The sequence below is a fragment of the Melopsittacus undulatus genome, chromosome 5 (genome assembly GCF_012275295.1).
Source record: "Melopsittacus undulatus isolate bMelUnd1 chromosome 5, bMelUnd1.mat.Z, whole genome shotgun sequence".
NCBI lineage: Eukaryota > Metazoa > Chordata > Aves > Psittaciformes > Psittaculidae > Melopsittacus > Melopsittacus undulatus.
The window spans coordinates 61,718,783-61,744,252 of record NC_047531.1 but is presented as its reverse complement, the minus strand read 5'-3'; the positions used below and the strand labels follow the sequence as shown (position 1 = coordinate 61,744,252).

The 25,470-nt window shown below is 38.7% G+C and overlaps 2 protein-coding genes across 2 annotated transcripts in view; one reads left to right on the top strand and one right to left on the bottom strand.

Moving 5' to 3' along the window:
• USP53 (ubiquitin specific peptidase 53) overlaps positions 1–12,242 on the bottom strand; it is a 40,734-nt gene extending 28,492 nt beyond the window's left edge. Inside the window, 2 exon segments of the mRNA XM_031044725.2 lie at positions 2,542–3,204; positions 12,179–12,242. Of these exon segments, the coding sequence (XP_030900585.1) occupies positions 2,542–2,685 (144 nt within the window). The 5' untranslated portion in view covers positions 2,686–3,204; positions 12,179–12,242.
• Positions 12,243–12,492: 250 nt separating this feature from the next.
• The window catches only part of SEC24D (SEC24 homolog D, COPII coat complex component), a 220,628-nt gene continuing 207,650 nt past the window's right edge, over positions 12,493–25,470 (top strand). Inside the window, exons 1-2 of the mRNA XM_005144138.3 lie at positions 12,493–12,805; positions 17,636–17,687. The gene's annotated coding sequence lies outside the window, so the exon portion shown is untranslated. The remainder of the gene's footprint in view (positions 12,806–17,635; positions 17,688–25,470) is intronic.

Genomic DNA, 25,470 nt, shown 5'->3' with positions numbered 1-25,470 from the left:
ACTTTTTGTTTGTTTTTTGTTGTTTTTTTTTCATTTCACATAATATACAACTAGAGCACCATAGTGCTACAAGAATTATGGTCCTTTTCCACTAGCTTGGTGAATAGTGGAAAAGCAATTGCATTTACCACTCAAAATTTAGATCTGTTTAAGCTTTGTGAAACAGTGGCAGAACATGTGGGGAAAAATAAGTGAAGCAGTCTTAAGGAAACAAGTAGCAAGCTAAACTGTGTACAGAGATTCTAAGACTTCTTATGGCTATACAAAAGAGGAAGGTAGCTATGGTTCTCTTTCTCATTCACTCTCCCCCCCTTTCATGCTTTCTTTCAAATAAATAAATAAATAAATGAAATGGAAATTGAACTGCTGGGTAAAATGCAAGCATTATTTTGGGTTAAATCTATACTACATTCTTATGGTCTGTCACTAAAATGATTGCTGTAATGCATTTGTTTTTCCATGTATCAAACTAACTCTGGGGCTTAATCAGGTGTGTTTCTACTTTTTATTTGTGTAACTACTCTGTATAAGGGTAATGTCAGCTTGGCTACACACACTACTTTCAGTAGCTGTTGTCTTAAGTACATAATCTGTGCAGTAGTTCAGAAAGTTGTGAATTAAAGAAAACAAACTTCCCCCTCCCCCTGAAATTCCAAGAGGCACAGTAGCAAATGCATATCCAGGTGAAAACCCCCAATCCTATCTATAAATATAAAACCTAAAATTAATTAGGATGCATTTGAAAATTAATATCTGAAACTCAGTTCTAAAGGTTGAACATAAGTTAGAAGGAACACATTCCTCCTTGCAAAACAGCAGTCACCAATCAGCCACTGCTTGACGAACAGCAATAGGATGTGAAGTAGTAGGATTCTCTGAAACTATAACTAAAAATTACTTAGAATTTTAGGGCAGTCTAAGTGAAAACAGCAAAACTGCAAGAGAAAATAGGCCAGGCTGTTCCCACTGAATGTAAAACAGCTAACTCTTTCTACTAAATCTATTACACGTATTTTAAGCGTATGCAGATACTATGCACACCACATAGAGATCTTTCCAATTTCCTATGTGTCATGGGTTCACCCATGACACTATGTTTAAATCCATACTGTTTTAAAGAACTAGAGTGTTGGTTTTTTTGAAGGAAGCCAATGCAGTTATTTAAAGCCCTTGCCAGTTTGGTAAATAATTCTGTACAATTTGATAATGATTAGGTCCAAAGTTTAAGCATTACAAAAAAGCACTTTGTTCTGCTCTTTATTTACAGAGTCTAGAAACTTGCTGCTATTAATTTCCAAATTTAAAAAAAGACTACAATATAAACTTAGTTATTCCTGGTATACCAATCTGCTGACTCTGTAAAGGCTAGCATAGCTCTGTCAGAGAATTAAGTAGATCCTATATTCCCTGTCTTAAGCAGGCTTGTAAAATATCAATTTTTCATCAGCTATTGTCACTATTCCCAAGAGATCTGAAGAGCCACCATTTTTTCAATTTCAGCTCAGAACAGTATGTAAACAAACACATGCAAGAACTTGGTAATACATATGCATATAAACAGTAAAAGAAATCTATATCACATTTCTTAGGTATCAAGTTTATCTCCTACTCTAATTCATAGACTCATAGAACGCTTAGGGTTAGAAAGGACTTTAAGATCATGTAGCTCCAAACCCCTTGCAATGGGCAGGGAGACCACACACTAGACCATGTCACCCAAGGCTCTATCCAACCTGGCCTTGAACACTGCCAGGGATGGGCCATTTATCACTTCTTCGGGTGACCTGTTCCAGTGCCTGACCACCCTCACAGTAAAGAACTTTTTATATCTAATCTGAACTTCCCCTGTTTCACTTTAAACCCATTCCCCCTTGTCCTGTCGGTACAGTCTTTCCTATTAGAATCAAAGCTTTCACATATACGTGCATCCTCTGATATGTCCCGGAGTAACAGGCTTGTGCTAATTTTGAGAAAAGAGTATTTTAATAAAAACAGCATCCTATTCAATACAAATAGTACTACTGACTAACCCACATTAAAAAATATCTTAAGATTTTGATAGGTAACAAACTTAGGTTTGACAGAAATATTAGTTTAAAAATTCAGCAGCAAGTTTTAAAGTTAATGAGTCATGAGTTTCTAAATACAAAAATGGAAGTTTTTATGATATTCTTAATGTATGCAAGCAAAACAATGTTGTAATTTTTTGCAAAATTAAATATTTAATATTCATTCAATTTCTTGAAATTAAATATTAAATATAATTACTTCCATGGAGTAGTCTTTTTTACAATTGCTACATTTCCTTCCTCCCCTTGCCTTAGGAAAGTCCATTCCATACAGACATGCTATTCTGTCTCACTTGGAATCATTAAGAAGTTTAACCAAGAATTGAATTTAACGCTACTGAAATTTCCTGTAGAATACACATACTGCAATATGAATTATAAGAACAGCATTGCCAAAAGAACACATTCCCTACTGTGACCATCTAAGCTGCTATAAAAGCAAAACTGCTAATAAATCCAGTTGTTTTCTTACCTGAACAGCACTATTAAGAAAGCAGCTGTTTTGTCCTGGTTCATTCAATAAACCTTTTGTAGGGGCCAGGGATAGTATACTTCCAGGCTGATAGACTCTTCCAAGGTTACCCCCAGGTTTTCTTAAAAATTTCACCCATGCCATTATTTTTTAGTCTTTATAACTGCAATATTTACACTTAAATAATTATTGGTACAATGGGTGCAAGGCAAAGTAGGAGGTCCTATGAGAATTCCTCTAAAATCATGGCGTTCCATTCAACTCTGTGCAACAGTAACCAGTCACAGGTTTAAGTACATTTCCAGGAGCAGCTGTCAGCCATCTACCACGATCAGTGCCTCAGTCAAAATACAGATATATAAAATTTTTAACTCTCAGAAAAAAACAAAAGGTGTCCAGTTAAGTTTAAAACATGTGAAAAAGTTATTAAGAAAAAAAAAGTTACTAAGCAAATAGCACAGTAACTAACTTCTACTTCCAGGGATATCAATTAAGTATTCCTATAAATCATCAGCTGTATTATATTTCAAAAATGCAAAGTTCTTAACAGTTGTTATATTCCTGTTCTCTCAGTTGTTCCGTCTTTTTACTTTTAACTGTGACCCATGAAATACATTCCAGTTTAGAAGACTCCATGTTTATTTCATTCTCTTTCCAGTGAATCTGAAATTAAAAAAAAAGAAAAAAACAGAAAATATAAAAATACAGTTTCCAAAAGGTTAAATTATCCACAGTCAGGAAAGGGATCATGGGCAAAACAACCTCCTAACCCAAAGGTAGGTGCAACAATAACCAGGGAAGAAGAAAAGAAACAACTGCCACCTAAAAGTTGTTTTAAAGGAAAAAAAAAAAAGGATTTTATGCCATAATCATTTACCTTCTAACTTACCAGACACCTCTAAAAACCATGATAAAATTATTCTAGTGATTATACTAATGATATGCAACTGCTTAGAAAAAGAACACATATCACATGAATTTTCTGTCTCTGAATCTCCAAGTCTAATAAAAAGATTGCCAAGAAATATTTTTATCCAACACTTGAATCCTAAGATGGTTTTGATTTCAATATCCTAGCAAATAACACAAACCCATACATATTTCTATGCCTGAAGAGTACTAAAATGTATAGATTGTCAACTAATACTCAGCTTTCAAAAATTTCTATTACTTAGTAAATACCACATAAATACTTTGATAGCCTGGTTATATTCTTAAAGCATCCTGAAAAACATAGCAAATAACAAAGCAAGAGCATTCCAGTAGATGCCCAACAACTGATTCTAAGATTTTCAAATTCCAGCAATAAGTTGTTTCTCTTATTGCTGAAGGTGCATGTTTAAGGCTAAATGACTCATCATCCAAAACATCACAGGCACATGTAAAGCCCATGCAGTTATGGCCTCACAACAATGGGCTGTTCAACCAGTTTAGCATAACTATTTAATCATTACACAAAAATTTAAAGTAACTGCACAGAGTAGAATAAAGTTAATGGAAAGTGATAAAGGCTGCATATTTGTGGAGAGGAAAAAAAAAAGGGATTGAAATTATGGCCTCACATTACAACCAAAATACTCACTTAAATTTTACAAGCACGTGAAATATGCAGGCTTCTCACTATAATCTTTTGCAACTGTGCAAGCCTTTCAAGACTGGTGAACATAATTAAAAAACAAAATAGAGTTTCTAAATGGAATGGTGGATAAATTGAAAGATAACTTTGCCCAGCTCAGAACAACCAACAGCACATTAGCAAACAGTTCTATGACTCTTGATTATTGTACAGTTGGGATACCACAGAAACCAGTCACATGACTTCCAAAAAATACCTGCAGGTAATCTTGCACCCCTAAAACTATTGCCCTTTTATTTAAAAGAAACATAGGTACTTGCCTGTTTAAAAAAAAAGTATATATATATATATATATATATATATATATATATATAAACACTAACTGGAACCTAACCAAAAGTGCCTTCTGCCCCCACGCATAATCAGATGTTTTTGTTTGTTTACTGATGTTACTGTACCTCACCCATAAGTAATTTGATGGAATAATACTGGAAATATTAAGTGTGATTTGTGACAGCATGGAGGAAGAAGTCTGCAACTGACCTTGACAGAAAATTATGTGGTAACTTTGTTTTCTTTACATTTACTTCAATAAACCCAGAAAGTAAAAAAAAAAAGAGAGAGAAAAAGTAATGTAGCGAGTAACTGGAAACACATATTAGTTTAAGATCTTATCCAAACATTAATTAAAAGGAGTATCAATTTCAATTTTTTTCCCCCACATAAAAGTCAAAGTGCTCCACAGCATAACAGCCATTTTTCTACAAAGGGCCAAACTCTAAGAAAATCAGGACAGAGGTGAAAGTAAAACAAAGATTAGCACAGAAAAAGATGAATGATTCTCTGAAGTCAGGTATGCAGAAATGTTAGCATGATATCTGTACAGAGCAATTAAAGTCAAGAAAATATTTTCACAAGTGTTTTCATTTGAAAGTTTCAGTACATTAATAGAAAACAATGAATTGCTACGGTAAAGATAGAGGAGTCAAGTAAAAAACGTAAGGTATGCTGTTTGTAATCAGATACATATATATGAACATATATATAAAAAAATGTATTCAAGAAGCTAATACCACACATCAAAAGCACTTAGTAATATGAAGCATCATTTGGCCCAAAAAGTCTCCTGTTAACACAGGGAATCATAACTTTTAACTGCTAAGGGTAATGTCAGAAATATAACTAAAAAAAGATCACCAAACAAACCCCCCAAAACCAAACAAAAAGCCAAAAAAAACCCCAAACAACCCAGAAGAATCTTACATTAAACTCTTTCAACCACCAAATACTTTCTACTGATTTCTGATTTAGTATTTCTTTATTCATACTGAAAAACTGACCCAATACATTTTTGTCAGAGAAAGAACCTTCCCCTTGACATACTAGAAAAGCTGCTTGAGCATGCATTTTATTGGTGATACAGGGTTCCTGATTCCACTTTATGTAGTTTCCCATATGGAGAATTATGTACCGTTTTCTCCACCCTCCTGCTCCTGGTCCCAGAAGACAAAACTGATGTTAAGATGAGCTATATTTGGTAATCAGCAATGTCAGACTGGGTACAATGAAGAGGAAAAAACAGGAAAGACACTGGACTGGAACAGTACAGATGGCCTGTGCTATCCATAAAGGCATGAAGTATATTTGCATGCCAATGCATGCTTGAGGTGTCCTTCACTGTGCTCTTACCTTTGAGAGGGCAAGAGCAACAGGATGAATACAGTGAGGGAGAAACACTAGGCTTGCTGTCAAGAGTCTATCAACTGAATACACTACATCTCTCATCTCCAAAACTGTTTATGCACTGGTACGCCACCAACAGTGTCAATTTAGCAAACCTGTTGCCTGCTGTCTGCATTTCGTGTAGAAGATTGCTCAGCATACAGCAGCCAAAATAAGGAGTTCTTTCAGAACAATTTAAGACAGAGTACTCAATCACTAAGAACTCCTAGAAAGTAATTTTGTCTTGTATTTCAGGGATGCTTGGAAGTATTGTGTACAGTTGTGGTGTCCTCAACATAAGAAGGACATGGAGCTGCTGGAGCAAGTCCAGAGGAGGGCCACGAGGAAGAGGAGGAGACCTCCCATACAAAGACAGGCTGAGAAAGTTGGGGCTGTTCAGCCTGGAGAACAGAAACTGCTTGGAGACATCAGAGCAGTCTTCCACTATCTGAAGGGGGCCTATAAGGATGTTGGGGAAGAACTCTTCAATAGGGACTATAGTGGTAGGACAAGGGGTAATATGTTCAAACTCAAACCAGGGGAAGTTCAGGTTAGATATAAGGAAGAAGTTCTTTACTGTGATGTGAGGGTGGTGAGGCACCAGAATGGGTTGCCCAAGGAAGCTGTGAATGCTCCATCCATGGCAGTGTTCAAGGCCACATTGGGCAGAGTCTTGGGGTGACATGGTGCAGTGCAAGGTATCCCTGCCCATGGCAGGGGGTTGGAACTAGATGATCTTAAGGTACTTTCCAACCCTAACTGTTCTATGATTCTAAGCATTTACCTGCTGACTTAGGTTTCAGAGAAGTTAAATCATTCACTGCAAATAATTAAAAATAATAATTAAAAAATAATTTAAAAAATGGTTCTGGGTTAGCTCTATGTTACTGTCACATTTCACTATGATGCTGTTTGATTTCACATCCACAAGCTGTGAATACAAATAACTCCTGCTATTACATCAGGCAAGTGCACATAATCTTATCCTAATAAATTGCAGGATACATTCATTGTACAGTTTTCATATCTGGGCCAGATATTAATTTCCAGAGCACTGTGATATTTTATTCATATGGCCTCTGTTAAGTACCCACAACATTAGTACACCTTTTCCTGAAAATTTAAATACCAGAAAGATCAGAAGCTAGTTAAATACTATTTCACTCCAACCATCTTAAATTACTCTTTCTATAAATCAATTCTTTAAAGTGCATAGGTCAAACTGAACATATTTCCCTCTGCAACAGTTCAAACATGCCAAATATATAAGAAAAGCAAGAAGGGCATGTCAGAAAGGTATTCTATCTAAAAGATTTCTCTGTACTTCTCAACTAGAACTTCGACCAAACGGGCACTCCAGTCCACCTACTACTCTTTTGCCCCCCAAATGGTCATTAAACCCAAGGAACAGACAGAAGCTGTGAACTAATACTATCTTGACGCAGAGTTCTCTAGAGGGGCAATGTAGATGAGCCTTCCAATGGTGCCATAAGCAATGTGACTAACTTATGTCATTCATTTGTCATCACAGCCCTAAGGAGACAAAGTTTAGACTAGCATCTTGTTTTTAAATTTACAACATGCAAGTATATCAAAGTCTGAGTTTGTTTAAAAAAAAAAAGGAAAAGAGGAAAGAAAAAAGCCAAAATCAAAGAAAGGTATTGTTGAAGACACTGGCAAGGATGTATACTCTAGTCACAAGGAGTATTTTTTTGTCTGCTGACAAGCCTACCCTCAACTGTAAGCAGCTCCATAAACCAGAGAAAAGATAATGCTGATCAACCTTGGTTTCTTCACCTCCCATAATGTTTGGCTAAGCTTTCAAATGACTGGGACCTAGACCACTGACTCCCTTAACTCAAATTCCGTACTTTACAGTATAATCAGGAACTGCAGACTATTCTTACATGTCTGTGGTAAGCCTACTAAGAGCACTGTAGCATTCATTAGCCACTAGGGTTTAGTATTTCTTTGCAAGTTCCTGGGCTTGGCAAAGGTGTGGGTCACTAACAATAGCTTCTAAGTCACTGAACCACACATAGTCTTCAGGAGGTGCAATCTCCCAATAAAAGTTATTTTACATAAATGTAACTGACATGCTACATGAGATTTTTAGCAGCTGAGGGTTAAATATTCTTGCCCTTCAGACTACAGGGATCAGTTTTGGATGACTGTTTCCAATCAAAGGCACTAAACAAGGGCTATGAACTCTCCAAATCAACATCCATTAAAAAGCCTAAATTCTCCTACCTCACCTACCTCTGAAGAACAGACACTGTTCTTCAGTCATCACTGATCTCAACAAGCACATGGCTACCTTTTGTTGTGCAGCCTTACAGAACAAAATATATGCCTGCCACAAATTTCTGGCCACTTGCCTCTACAACTTCTATAACAGACACACTAGGCAGCAGAAACACACATTATCACCAGTTTTGCTGCTGTAAACTAGCACACAAGTAACTACAGCCATCACAACCTTTTTAATATAAAAAGTAATGTCACTGAATCAGCTTACAAATCAGTAGTCACTATTTTACCTAAACAAGTAACTTCCTACAAGCAGAGTTCGGTTTAGGAATCTTTGATACTCATTTAAATAAAACTGTTGAGATAAACAACTGAGATAAAGTCTGAATACTGAAACTATCAATGCTTGGCTTCTGATAGTTTTACATCTCACATCTGAGTTCTCATGTGGTTTTCTACCTACCTGGGGATTTTGCCACCTCTGCTCCCTATTTCTTACAAGGTCTCTCTCTTACAGCCAGCTGCCTGTTTTCATGTACTCTGTAAGTACATTAACATTTATAAGACTTCTAGACCTTCCATCAAATCAGGTGGAACCTTGCAATGGGTTCAGAAGTCGTTGGCTCTGTGTGTCTCTGAAATTTGGCTGAAGAATCATTATTTACAGATTCTTAGCTTCATTTTGCAAGTACTCGAAGTGTGTTGCATGACTACTGGCAAGGCTTTTTCATTCCCAATGGTAAGGTTACTTTTAAGCAACACAGTTTTTTTGCTTCTGCTTGGAAGTTCACACCTTTGTGTTGAGCCTGGCAACCTACTCAATGGTCTGACAACTGTGGTAAACGAATTTCTAAAGTATTATGTGTTAAAACTTAGGAATTTCTGTACAAAAGAACAAAAATTTGGAAGGAAGAATGATTACATGCATTACAATGGAATATGCTTATGATGGGAACCAACTAGAGTTTTCTGCAGCAAACCAACACTACCGGAACTGTGGTTACTTTCTCTTCCTTAACAGAATGAAATCAATCAGTTTCAAGAATGTACAAGAACTTGATTGTTTTCCTCAGCTCAGAAGTTCATAATTTAAAATTGTCAAATTTTGTCAAGAACAAAAATTTGATTTGTACTGGGATGGTACTGGAGAGCTCACTCATTTTTTTTGGTTCCTGCACAAATCCTGTCCCCTTTCACCTTTACCATCACGTTGAACTGTACATATCGGCAGATCTTTTTTGCTGTAAGATACACCTAATGCTTTTAGTAATCACCAGTTTTTGTCTTTGAAAATTATACTATTCAGTGCAAAAAACCTGACAATGAAATATGTTAACATGCAAATTCTAACTATTTGAAACACCAGAGAAAATAACCTTCATTATTAGCACTTACATACAACACACATAACATGAAACAAGAATATCACTGTAAGAACGGGACAGGGGTGAGGAGTGGGGGAAAGCAAATTATATTCCCAGCAGTGACCATTCATTAGCCTTGATTCTGTGGGCCACCTGCAAGTATACCAGCCAGTGGTATTGGCCTGACACATTCTTTCTGCCTCCAGCCACTGACTCATTAAGTCCCCAAGAGACAAAAAAGGTGTTTGATGGTTGTCTTCTAGAAATTCTTCCAACCAATCTCTGAAGGTTTTAAACCCAGGTTTGGTTCTTTCTTTTTCTATTTTGAAGACCTCTATTGTCTCTTCTTCAGCCCTGATCCATTTAACTGTTCCTCATATGCCAAATCACTGCTCTTGCATGCACACTTCTCTGTATCCCTTCAAGATGGGAGAACCAGAAGAGCAGATGCTTTCCCAGACAGGTTTTGTATAAGCACAGATTTTTATTTTTTTTAAGCTGTTCCAATAAAAATTTTCCTGTTTGCATCAAAACCAAAACAACAGGTTCACAGCCCAGCATCTCTGGGCTGTCATAACTAGACAAAAACTTTAGACATAGCTACAATAGGAATTCTGAGTAAAGATCTCAGAGTACAAATTCCGAACCCATGACATGGGCCAGCATCTGCAGTGAATCATCACATAGAAACAACAGAGAAGATTTTTTTCTCCATCTTCCTATTCCTTTACAAAGTGCTTTGCTCTGAGACTATCATGTACTCTTTCTTGAATCTCAGAAAGATAGAAGGTATCGCTACAGTCGTAATTGTCACACTTGTCTACTTTTCCCAGTTAACTGTGCCCATAAATTATAACCATGCTTTCAGTTTTCTTTGTAGATGCTTGATCATGAATAGAAGTGTAAAATGCTGAAGTTCTGTTCCTTCCCCAAAAGTGTTCTGTTTCTTAAGTTACCAGAAACAACACATAACTGAGTTACAAGGAAAGGCAATAGGAACATAATCTTCAAAGCAACCCGCATTTTATCGTTACACTTCCTAAATTTCTTCATGAAAAGTCTGTACAAGACCTATGCACTAATATTTAATTCAGTCCACACATCTAAAATTCTTACCCAGTCACTGTCCCTGTTACAGCCTCAAGTCTCATTTAACCTGGCTAACACCAGTTTGTTTCTGCTTAAGCCATGAGGATAATTTTTAATAACTCTTTCAACAGGTTTTATTCCCATCACTACTACATCCCTCATGTGACTGAACTGTTCTACTCCAAGAAGCACTAATCAAGGAAAAATCACAGTGTTGCTACCGAAATCTTAAGAAGCAATGTAATCAAAACACATGACAGGGCTAATACTTTGACCCTGAAGTCCCATGAGTCTCATACCCAAACAATTCTGTTAGGAGTACATCACGTACGTCCTATGACTGAAAAAGATCGTGCACTATCAATTTCTGATATTAAAGTGCATATTTCTGTATTTTAATGTCAACATCCCACTGGTCCAGGATAACTTTTTACACAAGTAACTTGAAAAAAAAAACAGCTAAAGGAAACAGTAAATGTATCTTACTTTGAAATAATTTGTTAGGGGAGGAAAGGACTATGCATCATTTGACAAGGATAATTAATTTACTTATAGATTACATTATATATAGTTTATACATTTATGTAACATGAGCTTTCACTATTTTAACAACTAAAATTGCCCTTACACAAGAGCAGAACAGTTAATAATAAAGTCAAAGGGGGAAGGGGATACTGCATCAGTCAGGCACAATACTGTTTATGTGATCAAGTTTTTCTCTCTTAAAATAATCCTAGTAGCTTCAAAGTTAAGGGATTATTTTTTATGTATTTTTGCATGTACATGTAATGTAAAACATTAAGCAGACATATGAAAAACTCAGATTTATTGTGGGAATGGAAAAAATACATGTTAAAAAATGAGATACTTCCTTTCAAAAGCTGACTTGAAACTTTTTGCATTGAAAATCAAAGCAAACGATAAACTTAAACTTAGATGAGAGTCAAAACATACAATTTGCATACATCTCCCTACATGCCTCGGAAATTCTTACCTGTACGAGCAGAGCAAATAACACAGCCTCCAAATTCGGTAAACTGATTAAATTTCAAACGGCTCCATACTACTCGTACTGGCATTTCCTGTTCTTAACACCCTCTGAAAACACTTCAGAGAAACTGGCTGATGGGCATGTTGACTATCAAGTTAAACATTAACTTTATGTTCTGGCTTTCACACAGGCAACACAGGAGCGCGCACCGTCTCCACACGAAAACATCCTCATTTTAGGGGCAGGCTACTCCCCGCTTGCACAGCCTACGCGACAGCACCCGCAGCTCGCCATGCGATCTGTGGGTGACCCTCACCTGGGCCGTCTACAGGCGGCTTCCAGGCCTCACGCCCACGAGGGCCCTTCAGAGGGTGGGCGCCGCTCGTCGCGGCAGGGGCCGGGGGCGTCTCAGGCGACAGAGCCACTCGCCGGCTCAGCGCTGCACCCGGACCCAACAGTTCCCGCTTCAGCCCTCGGCCGCGCCTCACCGAACGTGACCGCCCCAGCCGCCACCAGACGTGCCGGCAGCAGGTGAACGGCCCGCGGAGGTCCCGACGCCCGGCTACTGCCGCCCGACGCAGCCCGCCCCATCTCGCTGAGAGCAAGAGACAGACCCCACTCCCCATTCACCAGTTCAGGACGTACGGCTATCTCCCACTCGGGGGCCGACACCGCTGCCTCGCCTCCTGCCGCGCCACGGACACGACTGCTGCTTCACCCCCAGCGCGCGCGTCGCTCCCCACTCGGCTCCTCTCTCTTCTCTCAGCGGCGTCTCCAAGCGCAGCCCCGCCCTCACACAAACTTTTGCTTCCCTCCTCCTCTCCCGGAGCCGCGCGCTCTTCCCCCTTCTCCCGCCCTCTGGTGCGCTTGCGCAATAAAGCGGCCGGCAAGCAGAGGCGGGGGGAGAGCAGGAAGGCGGGGGGTGGTGGCGGCGGTGGTCAGGAAGGCGGGTGGGTGTCTCCCTAACGGTATCCCGGATCTTCTTCGGCGCTCCCGGCGCCCGGAAGGAGATAGCGCTGTGGGAGGACAGACGGATGGGCGAGTCACGGAAGTGGCTGAAGGGGACAAGCCAATCACAGCGCTGCCCCCTCGCGCTCGCCGGAGAAAGCCCGGTAGGAGGGTACAGCCGCCTCAGCCGGCGTGCGTCAGGGGTGCCCATGCGCAGTGGGTGCACGGGAGGTTCTCTCACTGCTGCCAGTGCTGGAAGGGACCTGTGGAGGTCTGAGTTTTTGTGGTATGGTGAAGGTACAGGGTAGGGGCAGCCGCGGCAAGGTAAGGGGTTACCGCAGCTCCTTCTTCTCCATCCCCTTCCTATCAGTGGTTGAGAGTGCGGCTGTCCCAAGTGCCGTTGTGGTGGCACCTGAGGTAACTGGGAGCAGCTCTTACAGTCGTTCGGTCACAGCCCAGGAAGCCTCTGTTGGGGCTGTTCCAGACCGCGGGGTTTTCGAGTTAATAGCTCGTTAAAACGAACGAGGCAGTAGTTGTTTTCAAGGGCTTATTTCAGGGTATCTGTCTACGCACATTGGACTTTACTTAACCACAAAACACCACAGGCATGCCAGTGTCTGGTGGGGAGAGAGTTGCTTTTAAGCCAAACCCCAAACGTACACCTCAAAATTGTATTTAAGTTCCGTGTTATCCAAAAAGGTCCTGTATTACGTATATACCTACCCGAGGGTCACTGCCCCAAAGTCATGTTCCCTATGCTTTTTATCTGGTCTGTTATTTGGGGGGAAGGAGGGGATGTTTCCTTTTCTTATTCTCCAAAGGAGTTACATGTTGATATGAGCATTTTTATACCTGTTGGTGTACTGGAACACCTACCTGTATTTTTTTCATATTACTTTTTAATACTTGGAACACATTTTCAACAGCCTTTTCAAACAGGTTACTATCATTTTCATGTTCGAATGATTCCTAAACAAATTACGTCTGTGCAAATCTTGCATAAGAGGGGTAGAAGACTAAATTTTGTGGGGTTTAAAGAATTAATTACATAATGTTTTCTTGAGAGCTAAGTTTTTTTTTTTTCATTATTACTCTTGGTCTTCTGCACTGATCTTTCTTCCTCTTTGTGAGCTGATAATCGTGTGAGATCAGCTGTATAAACTCAACAGGAGCTGTGTGTGTACTTACTGGGGGATTTAGCAAAAAATAATTAATAAATTATGTGTAGGGTCTGAGGCAGAAAAATCCACAAGCTAATGCAGAATTTAAGGTGTGGTTATTAGTTAAATATTATTTAAAGAATTTTCACTGAAAGCACTACACATTATACTGCCTCGTTATGGTCTAGTCTGTTTTTCTGGCCTATCACAGAGAATGTGTGATGAAGTACCGTTTATCATTGATTTTAAGACATTTATGAGATTCCCATTATAATTGTAAAGTATGTTTAATTCTGGTGGCTGGGAACCATTGTGTTTTTGTGAAGTAATTACTAAGCTCTCAAATGTCTGAGACTCTGCTACTCTGCTGAGAAGAAAGAGGATGAAGAAAACAATTGAGAAGAATCTGTAATTTGAAAGGTATCAGGGACACTAGGCCCTATTCTGCATAAATATTCTGCATAATAACAGAATGAAGCTTGATTAAGTAAAGTAAGGGTTATTTAAGATGCTGTATTGCTAAATTACTTAAGAATATGTGATATTCCCTGTTCTCTAAATCTTTGGGGTAACATCAGATTATATTGCCATGGTTGAAGCCCAGCAGGTAACTCAGAAACACATAGCTGCTTGCTCAGTCCCCACCTTCTTGCTCCCCTTCCTGCTCCCAGAGGGATGTGGAAGAGAACTGAAAGAATGTAAGAACAGTCCAGTAACTAAGGTATAATACGAAACCATTGCTGCTGCCACCAATAATATTATTAATAATAATAATGATAACAGAAATAACAAGGGGAGAGAATACAAGTGCTCACCACCCACTAATTGATACCCAGCCAACCTGAGCAGCAATATAGGCCTTCCAGGTGACTCCCCCCAGTTTATATACTGGGCGTGATGTGCTGTGGTATGGAATACCCCTTTGTTTGTTTGGGTCAGGTGCCCTGTCTCTGCTTCCTTCCAGCATCCCATGCCCCTCCTCAGTGGCAGAGCATGAGATTGAAAAGGAAGCATTACTTAGCAGCAGCTAAAACCACTGATGTATAATCATCACTGTTCTCAGACCAAAGTCAAAACCACAGCACTGCACCAGCTACTAATGAGGAGAAAAAGGACTGCTACTGCTGAGCCCAGGACAATACGTTTAAACTTTTTAGCCAGAAGAAGAGAAAAACAAACAAACAAATCTTTCAAATTCTAGGACACTCTTGTAGTTGTCTTCAGAGCAGTGTTTTTTCACTGGTTAGCTTGGTGCTCTTCGTAATGCTGCAGGAATTACTGCCATAAAGCAGTAAAAGAACAAGAGAAAAGTAATTTTTAGTATTTTGCAACATAAAATAATACTCATACATTTTGTAGGTGGTGGGAAAGGAAGTCCTAACATCATTTTAGTCCAAGTGGTCTAGTTTGTATGCTTACCTGTTGTATCACAAAATGCTCCAACACAGGACAGAACAAGTCAAAACAACCAAAAATCTCTCTTCAGCTTGCAGTAAGCTAAGTGAGGGCACATTATTTTGAGAGTAACTTTACCTAGCTGTGTTCCAGGCCTCAAGTCTCCCCTGCCATGAGAGCTTATGCCCATAACCTTTTCTTTTGAACATACTCTAGCAAATTTTTGCTCATATAGCCTGTAGCAAGCAGTCACATGAGGCTTAGTCATCTGATTGCTCTCATTCCCACATCCTGTATAGTCTAAAATTTATACATATGTCTGTATATTCTTCTTCAAAATAGGTTAATGGAGCATTTCTTTAAAGACTCATTCAGACAAATGTATTCGGTCTGCTAGTTTTCCACTCTTTTTTTTTTTATTCTCTCTGGAGGGCTGCATTTAAAAGGTATTTTGCTCTTTGTAGCCTTTCTGTTCATAATAAATCCCTTGAAGATTGGTGGCTTCTGTTCATAGACATGCTTGCAGGCCTGCTCCATGCATACTGGGTCTATGAGAAAGGGCTAAGCAAAAGCAAAACCTAGAGAATGGAGAACAGAATGAGGAAAAATACGATGTAGGAGGAGGATATGAAGTAGTGATGGCAAAAGTGAAGGTGAAAAATAAGAATGAAGTGATAAAACAGGAGTTACTATCCAGCAATAAGAAGAGGAGAAGGAACAAAAAAGGAACTGTGGATGTAAAAAGACATGAATGAAAGAAGAAGAAAAGCAGTCCTGGCTGAAAAAGCATCATTGTTTTTTTCATCATAAAACTTATAAGTTAAGCTTCAGAAGCAATGAGAATGTTAAAGAGTATTGGTTTATTTTAGCCAGATTAAAAAAAAAACAAAACAAAAAAAAACTCAACAAAACCCAAACTAATACAGAACACAGGAGACCACAAGAGAGTTTAAATATAAGGGCATTAAAAACTTCAAAGGAGGAGCCTCCTGCATGCTCTCTCATGGGCTGAGATTCTAAACTTCCTGTTATTTCTGTTCAAGTTACTACTCCTTCCTCCTCCTCTTAATTAGCTTTAGACACACTTTCATGGATCATAACCACCATTTTTTAACTTTCCTTCCTTTAGGTGCAGGAATAAACACAATATATTTTGCTCTTACTTATTCTTGTACATTACCCTAACTTTTTTCCCAGTAGTTTTGCAAGTGTTAAAATGTTCAGTGGGGTGACAAAAGCAATATCACTGAAGACATCTAGAATTTCACCCTGAGAAAAAGAAGCTCTGGTTTTCATTCTTCAGACTTTTTGGTGATAATGGGCCTGGAACAAGATCTCTGCATGCATAATGTTTTTTTTTTGTTCTTTAGGAATGAGGAAAAGGGTGGGGGTTGCTTAAATCTTGCATATTAATATCTTCCTCTTGGATAATCCAGTTTCCAGTCCAATAATCTACTTCTGTCGAACAACAATGCAACTAAAATATTTTCCTAATTTAGGCTTTTCTGTTTTTAAAGTTAGTTCCTGAAACAGTAGAAGTATGAGAAAATTATATGCATACTGCATATATCAGCAACTTTTCTGAAGCTGTTTCCTCAAATTTGGGTGCTCTTGAAAACAAAATAAAGTTTTAAAAATTATCTTTGTTTGCATTGCATCAGTCTTGCACAATGCTTTCATATTTCCAGGTCTGGTTTATTCTCTTTAAGGATATAAACCAGAAAGAATGAGATGTTCCCTCATTCCTTGGATTCACATAGATTTCTATGGCTAAATTGAACTTTTTGGGGTGAAACCCCATGTGAAGTAAGTGAGGACAAAAGAGTGGAATGCACTGAATGTAGAATGAGGTTATTTCTCACTGTATTTATAATACAGTGGTTAACATTACATGATACGCAGTCTCATTAGAGCTAAAATACATGAATGCCTCAAATAATAGCAAGCAAAAATATTCTCAAGTATTTAAAAACTGATTTTGTCCTGTGTGAGAAACTGAACATGATTTGATTAAAATGAGTTGTGTCCACACCTCACACACCTCAGTCTATACCTAAACAAAATTTTACAGGATTGTGTTAGAGAATAGGCTGATTTTAAAAAAGAAAATAATTAAAAAAGGCATTTGATGTATGTGTTCTCAGTGTTCTCAGAGCTCTCAGTGCTCAGGATTTAGACCGTTGCTTTCCTTTTCCCTTTTTGTTTTTTATTCCTTTCTGAAGTTTTCAGAGCTCCCAGAATATAGCCCCACTTCTATGCACAGAAACTGGTTTGCATTTGCAAACTAGTAAGTTACTTTACAGTGTAAATTTAATGTATATGACTTTAATCTGTACAAAATTTAAATCCCAGTAATCTGAGAACATGATAACTTTGTATCTATTACCAGGCTGAGACATCCATACTTTTTTCTATTTCCAGAGCTATCTAGTTCAAACACGTCTGTACTATGATCCACTTAAATTGTAGAGAAATCTATGGGAATGTTGGGGGTGGGGGAGTTACATTGTCAGATAAATTTAAAGCCAGATCAGTTCTAACCTTTAGTAAAAGCTTTTATTGATTCTGTTGTAAAAGCATGTCACTACTGTTTTTCCAGGCAAGCAAAGGATGAGCAGAAACCACTTGCTTCTGGAGTCAAGATTTTCTTGGTGAGTTTCAAAGCTGCAGTGACCATCTGAACTGCTTAGTTTCTGTAACATGGACAAGACATGGACACTGAGGCCGATTGGCTTTTCTAGAGGACAAGCACTTTTTAGCTTTTCCTCTTACAGATTGAAAAGAAATCACCACCACCAAACAAAAACAACAAAAAGATCGGGGGGGGGGGGGGGGGGGGGGGGGGGAAGGACATGACGGTAAATAGGATAAACCATCTTTTTTTCCATAGACAGATCATGCCAGACTTGCCTGCTTTCTTTCTGAGATACACTGACTGCTTTTCTAGACCAGTGAAATTGCTGAACTGAAGAAGAGCGCAGTTAGTAAATTAATTGTTGAGCAGGCAAAGAAATACCTTGGGGGAAAAGGCAGCAATATATTATGCTGAATGGCAGGGGGGAGTTTTTAGAGCTGTCTCAAAAAAATGAATACTGAAACTGGTATTGTTTAATATTGTCATCAGTGATCTTGGCACAACAACTAGAACTTTCTAATGAAATTTGTTGACATCATAAAATTGGGAAACAGTCCCTGTTAGCGTGCTGTCATACTAGAATAACTGGATGACCTTGAGGACTACAGAAATAAAATGGGATAAAATCGAATAATATAAAACACAAGGCCAACTGATAGGAAAGACTGCTTGATACAGGTTCAGAGCTTGTTGCATGGAAGATAAAATGGAAGAACTGGATGCATAAACCAAAGAAAAGGTGGCTGTGAGCCACAGATTTGATGTTGCTGTGAAAGGTATATATTCAACCCTAAGTAAATTCAGCCCTGTATTTTTTGTACATATAGGAAGTATTAATACCATGTGTGGTTGGTGAAACTTTAAAACTGAGAACAGATCTAAAAATCCAAGAAATTTGGCCTGTGAAAGTTGTGGGGAAAAAAAAATCACTGCTGAAAGAGAGGAGCAAACAAGAAAGAGACTAAAAGAACTTGGATTGTTCAGTTTAGACAAGTGAAGCATAGAAGACCTTACTGTCTTTGAAATACTAATTGAAGTAAATGTGGCAGGAAAGGAACCTAGTTTTAATTAAAAAAGAAAAAATTCGTTAAGAAATTACTCTAAGCTGGGTATGGTAATTATACTGCAAATGGTAAGTTTGCTCTTTTCCTTCCTATTTGAACAGCATGTTCTTAATTTTTTTCCTTGCCAGCAAACAGTCAAAATGTTCTCTAATGGGAACTTTGGGAATGACATATTACTACAATTCAGCTGCCAGAATTAAGCCCTGGCATACAGTAGGCCAGCCTAGGAAGAGCCTGTCATGCCTCAAATGTTTGTTTATAGTTATCTTGAATAGTCATCTTTCAGTAATCTTGAGTGTAATGACTACAGTTGAGCAGTAACTACTGTTTAAAGTTAGTATTTTGCCTAGCTTGACTAACTTGGCTCTACAGAGAAACTGCAAAGGAAGAGGGAGGGCTACTCTCTAGACTGCTGCATGGCTGCTAGCCTTCCAACCACGGTGATTCTTAGTCTGCTGCTCTGTATGCCACCCAAAAACTCCTCTTTCCCTACATTTTCCTTTTAAATTTTTCTCCATTCTTTTCCTGCTTGTATGTCAGGGAAACTGGATGTGTTTTCTTGCAGAAGAGTCCTGTCATGCTCATGAAAGAAGATCTGACTGTCCAAATGTGCTTCAGAACTCCAGAGAATTTCATTTCTAAGCTATACTTTCCATGCAAAGCAGCCTAAGGGCATTCCTGCATTAATGAGTACAGCCAGCTCTGGCAAGGTTCAGACTGTTCTTTGTGCAAACTCCATCGAATATTTTAATCTCCACTTGCTTTTGAAAGAATAGTTGGCTCACAATATTCAAGCTTATATTTACTCTGACAGTGATTATAGGTCCTGTGCCTCTTGCAGGTGTTACTTAGCTTTGTCTCAGAATGTCTTTGTGAAGTAGGGAAATATGGCAAATGCTGGGCTAGGTGTTTTGGATGAACAGTTTTTTCACAGAAAATGCAATCTTCATCTGAAAGCAAGATACTATGAATTCAGTTTGAATTTAGTTCATTAATTATGGTGGAAAATAACTGTAAGAAGAATAACTGAATAAAAACCCTGTAACTTTGTTACATCTTTTTAAAAACATTAAATTCTAATTTGTTGATACTTTTATCCGTTAAAATTTGCTCACTTTAGAATCAAATCTGTCATTTCAAGCAGAATTAAAGCAGAATGTTATTCTACTAGTAATGATTCTTGTCTTCACAGTGCATCATTGCCTGGAATATTATGCATGTACTCATGTAAACCTGTTTTTTACTTTGTTTCTTTATTTTTGCCATTAAATTTCTTGGTTTAAATGTAAAATAGCCCCCCTTCCCCCCTTTCACCTCCCTTCCCCCCAAAACAACCCAAACCAACACCAAAACTTAATACAGCCCACATGAGTAGTTCTGTTTTATTAACAGGAAAATGGGGGAACAAATTTTAAATGTTGTGTCCAAAAGCAGTCTGTGATGGACCTGGGTATAAAGCGGGGATTTTTAGGACTTTTTTCCCCAAAGACTTCATGTGTTCTGATCAGAAAAGTGAAACATTCTTTTTTATCCATTTTCCTTAAACTTTGTATAATAGTCATAACTTACTGAAAAATTCCATTTATGTACTGTGAGCTGATGCATATTTAACATGTGGAACATGGTGACTGTGGACACAAGAGGGTGAGGTCTCCCTGCATAGGATCAGGAGCCTTGCCAAAGGCGTAGCTGAGGTCAGGCTTTCGCGTTCCCTGCAGCAGCCATACTCTGTGTAGAAGGTTTTAAGTTAACCCTGACTCTCTGTGGTTCTAACTTTCATTTTAAGTGTTCTCACTCACATGTGGAAATCGGCTTTCTTCTAACTGCTCCCATTATGGGTATTTTGTCATAAGTTAAACTGTATTAATCTGTATCAATGACATTTGCTAGAATTGTCATGGTACTTTAGAGCATGATTTTTGGAAGACAGCCAGAAAGTATTTCATAGGACTGCTAGATCCTTCTTTTATCAGTCTTTGAAAGTGCCCAGTGGAAGATATTTATAGAAAGAAATCAGCTAAATTGTGTGGGTGATCTTTTCCACACAACTTTATATTTTCCAGTGATAAGTCCCAGATTCAGCTCACAGTTGTGGCTGAGACATGCTATAGCACCAGGTTCCACAACTAGGCATTCCTAGAAAAAATATTCTATTAATTTTGAAGATGGTTCCTTACCATTTTACTGAGTCTGTTAGGTCCTGTGTTATTGTTCCCTTCTCATCTTCTCCGTACTGTTCAGGGAGACCTCTGTCATAACTTTATTTGTGTTTAGATAGCCTAATTACTATTTCATTGCAGAAAAATTTTATTTGTCTCTTTGTTTTATGAGTCTCCTCTATTCTACTCTTAAACCATACTCACTTTTTGGAGGGAAAGTTTAGAGCTCTAGTAGTTTTTACTTACCCTGAACACAGCCTGCAGGCTGTTTAAAATAATATTATTTCCTGAAAGAATTTTACTCTTTTCAGTTGCTTTTTAATTTCCTTTTAGTAACAGTATTTTATATGCAGGTTTTGTTTCTTAAACTGTATCAGTATGCTGACTGAATTTGATGACTTTTATAATCTGTATTCTCACACCCAATTACATAACAGTTCTGTGGTAAACACAGTATTTACAAATAATTTAAAGCACTTTGATTTTGAACAGTATGTAGCCTCTGGGAATAATGAAGGTACCACCACTATGTGACTGTCGTGATTTAAACCAATCCGCACAGCTTGCTTGGTTTAAAACCCCACCTCAGTCTCCCGCAGTACCACACACCCCTTCCTCCCCCTCCCCGCACCCAGAGGGATGGGGAGGAGAACCGAAGGAATGTAACCCCCACGGGTTGAGATAAAACCAATCCAGTAACTAAGGTATAACACAAATCACTACTGCTACCACTAATAAAAACAGTGATAGAGGAAATAAACAAGGAGAGAGAATATGATACCACCTGCTGAAATGAGCCCAACCCAGAAGAGAGCCAGCTCCCCCCCTTCCGGCCAACTTTCAGTTACCTCCCCAAGCATGGCGTGCTGTGGTATGGAATACCTCTTTGGCTAGCCTGGGTCAGGTGTCCTGTCTCTCCTTCCTCCCTGGCAGAGCATGAGGCTCCGAAAAGGCCTTGGACAAACTAAACATTTGAGCAGTAACTCAAAACATACTTGCTATCAGAAACCGTTCCCAGCCCGAAAGTCAAAACACAGCACTGCACCAGCTACCAAGAAGGAGAAAAAATGGCTGCTACTGCTGAACTCAGGACAGTGACTGTTCAGCAATGTGAGGATCTTCTGGTATTTCTGTCTATACTGCTAATAATTTATGGACCCAACACTGAGCAATTCTAGTCTAACATGTATGGGATTTTATGCTCCACAATATTCCTGTATTGCAGTAAGTATTTTTTATCCTTGTTCTAGGTACAGACCAGAATATATTGTGCTGGTTAGCGAGGCCATCTAAGAACTGGAGCAGGGTGCAGGTTATTCATGGCTGGTCTAAAAATAATTTTTAAAACCTCTTAGTAGGTATGGGCTCATTTTCTCCATACAGTTCCGTGCAGTTTCCTGCAGTATTTGAGGCCTTGCTAGGGTTGTTTGAACTTCGTTATATGTACAATGCAAAATGAACTATGTATGTAATTAGGCCAAGCTTTCCAATCCAAAACATTCATTCTGACACTGAATGTACTCTTGACAGTGGCATACATTTCAATTACAGATACACATTGGAGATGTAATAAATGCCATGAATAGCTACACAGAGGTCAGTGTTAAAACCTTTGTTTGATTTCACTTGGATCAGAATTCCATCTCTAATGTGGTTTTCCCACTTCTGGTTGAGACAGTGCATATTTAGTTAAAATGCATAAATACTTTGAGACAATAGATTAATAATTTATTTCCCCAATTGTCTGTTTCCTGGTTTATGCAGAGGGAAAGCAACCAAGATGTGCTGACATATTTAAGATGTCTAAGAAGGGAGTATGCAGTTAAAAAAAGAAGACATCCAAAATGCAAGATAAACAAAGTGTTTCTGAACAGTAATGAAGTAACAACATGAATTGTTCATTTCATGGTACTGAAACATAATCTCTATTACAAAACAACCAGAAAATAAAACAGCTGCAGTTTTTGTTGAAACTGGGAGAGACAGCAGATGGAAGGTTTTATTAGCACATTCAGGCAAACAAACCAGGCATAATCAAATAGCTGTTATCAGAAATCCAGCATTCAAGAGACTGTGACCTGCTGGATTCAAGAACAAATTTCAGATAATCTACTGTATGTAGTTCCTCTGAAATTATTTCGGTTCTGCCAGCAAAGGACTCGTGTATTAGGTATTTGGCCTCTTAGCTTAGCTAAGTAAAGTGAAATGCAGTTATATAATTTTGAGGAGTCTGACATAGGAATGTCATAAGTGATACCAAAAAGCAAAGTTTAAGGCCATAGCTGTAGATGGTTAAAATATGACCTGCTTCTGATTACTATTATTGCTGATATCAATTTATTCTCCAGTGCAGACAGCACAGGCCATGAACCCTGTTTTTTCATGTCAAAAGAAGTTTAAGCCATGTGTTTTAAAAAAATGTTATATTAATGGAGCTAGTCAAAATTGTTCATCTAATTTTGCTTTTACATACTGTAATTACAGAGTATTTCATATAGATTGGGGGTGTTGGTCAATGAGAAAACGAACATGATCTGGCTGTGTGCACTTGCAGCCCAGAAAGCCAACCATATTCTGAGTTGCATCAAAAGAAGGGTGACCAGCAGGTCAAAGGAGGTGATCCCGCCCCTCTACTCTGCTCTCGTGAGACCTCACTTGGAGTATTGTGTGCAGTTGTGGTGTCCTCAACATAAAAAGGACATGGAACTATTGGAACAAGTCCAGAGGAGGCCACGAGGATGATCAGAGGCCTGGAGCACCTCCTGTATGAAGACAGGCTGAGAAAGTTGGGGCTGTTCAGCCTGGAGATGAGAAGGCTGCGTGGGGACCTCATAGCAGCCTTCCAGTATCTGAAGGGGGCCTACAGGGATGCTGGTGAGGGACTATTCATTAGGGACTGTAGTGATAGGACAAGGGGTGATGGGTTAAAACTTAAACAGCAGAGGTTTAGATTGGATATAAGGAAGAAATTCTGTGAGGGTGGTGAGGCGCTGGAATGGTTTGCCCAGGGAGGTTGTGAATGCTGCATCCCTGGTGGTGTTCAAGGGAGGCTGGACAAAGCCTTGGGTGATATGGTGTAGTGTGAGGAGTCCCTGCCCATGGCAGGTGTGTTGGAACTTGATGATCTTAAGGTCCTTTCCAACCCTAACTATTCTGTGTTTCTATGAAATAGCAAATGTTTTTCCTCAATTCACCACATTTTTAGTGAAAACATTTAAATGAATTTTTTACTTCCTTTTAAATGCTGGAATGGGTACCTTAATTTAACTAAAAATTACCCCCAAAAACATTGGAAACAAAGACTTCTAGGCATTTTAAACTGTATATTGACTCCTATCATATTTTTGCCTTTTCATCATGTCTTTCAGTCTTTTTCTCTTTTGGAAGCAAGTGTGAATGTCTTGTAATAAAGTGTATGTGATGTTTGTTATCAGCACATTTTCTGAAATATTTATATACCTATGTATGTTTATGCTTGTGTAAAGCTGTGGCTCATGTGTTTTTCCATTTAATGTGTCCTTTCAGCTGTATTTCTTACAGCTAAAAGACACTTTCAGGAGCAACACTGAAAATTTAAAAATATGTATTTGTTGATCTTTCTAGACCTGTAACTAAGGAAACCTTTATTTTCTCACTTAGAGCCATCTTGTTGTCTACAGAAATTTATACAAACACTGATCTCTGAAATTCTTTGTCACTAGTGCCCAAAAGTAGTTTTTCCTCTAGTTTTTCCTCAATCACACATTCAAGTGTGATGTGCTTCACACAACAGTTGCAAGTGCTAAACCTCATTGAGATTAATAGGGAATCTCTGAATTCCCAACCTTAAGATTTTCCTTTGTGGCAAAGGGATTGGCTTTTGGCAGAGAGATTTGTTTATTACAGTGGGACTTACACAATAAGGCTACATTGTGGCTGATGCAGCCAGGGAACATTCCTGAACACTGGCACTTGATTCTCTGTGCTAACAGCACAGAGAATATTTAGCACATACTGAATACTTAGCACATTGCGCAGTTATAGCTTCTGCCAATTAACGCTCTCCCAGACATGGGAGAACCAAGCATGGTTCAAGAGTTTAGAGGGGTCAAGGGCCTGTTCCCAACAGGCAGTTTGGCAAAAGCCACCCAGATTGGGAGGATTAAATAGCATGGCTGCTGACTATTCTGGACAGCTGACCTCAGTTTTAAAACAAACCGTCTGTGCACATCTGATGTACAAGTGTATATGTAGATAGGTGGTAGTAGAGTTAGGAAAGCAGGAGACTCAGTTATTATTCTTCTGCAGCAGCTGACAGCTGTAGATGAGGTTTGAATTAGAGGTACCAGTTTTGCAGTGATACAGCTTGTTTCAGAGATCTCAGACAGAAGCTGAAGAGTTAAGGGCTGTCTGTAATTCCCAGCCCCATCTAATACTATTATTTGGGCCATCAACTGAACACATGCTTAGCGGCTCTACTTCTTAAACATCTTAAGCCTCCTGAGCCCATTCTGCACCAATGGATGTGTAGATGAATAGGAAACTAAAGTTACCATTGCATGTGTTGTCTAAGAAGCAAGGTGGCATGCTCTGCATG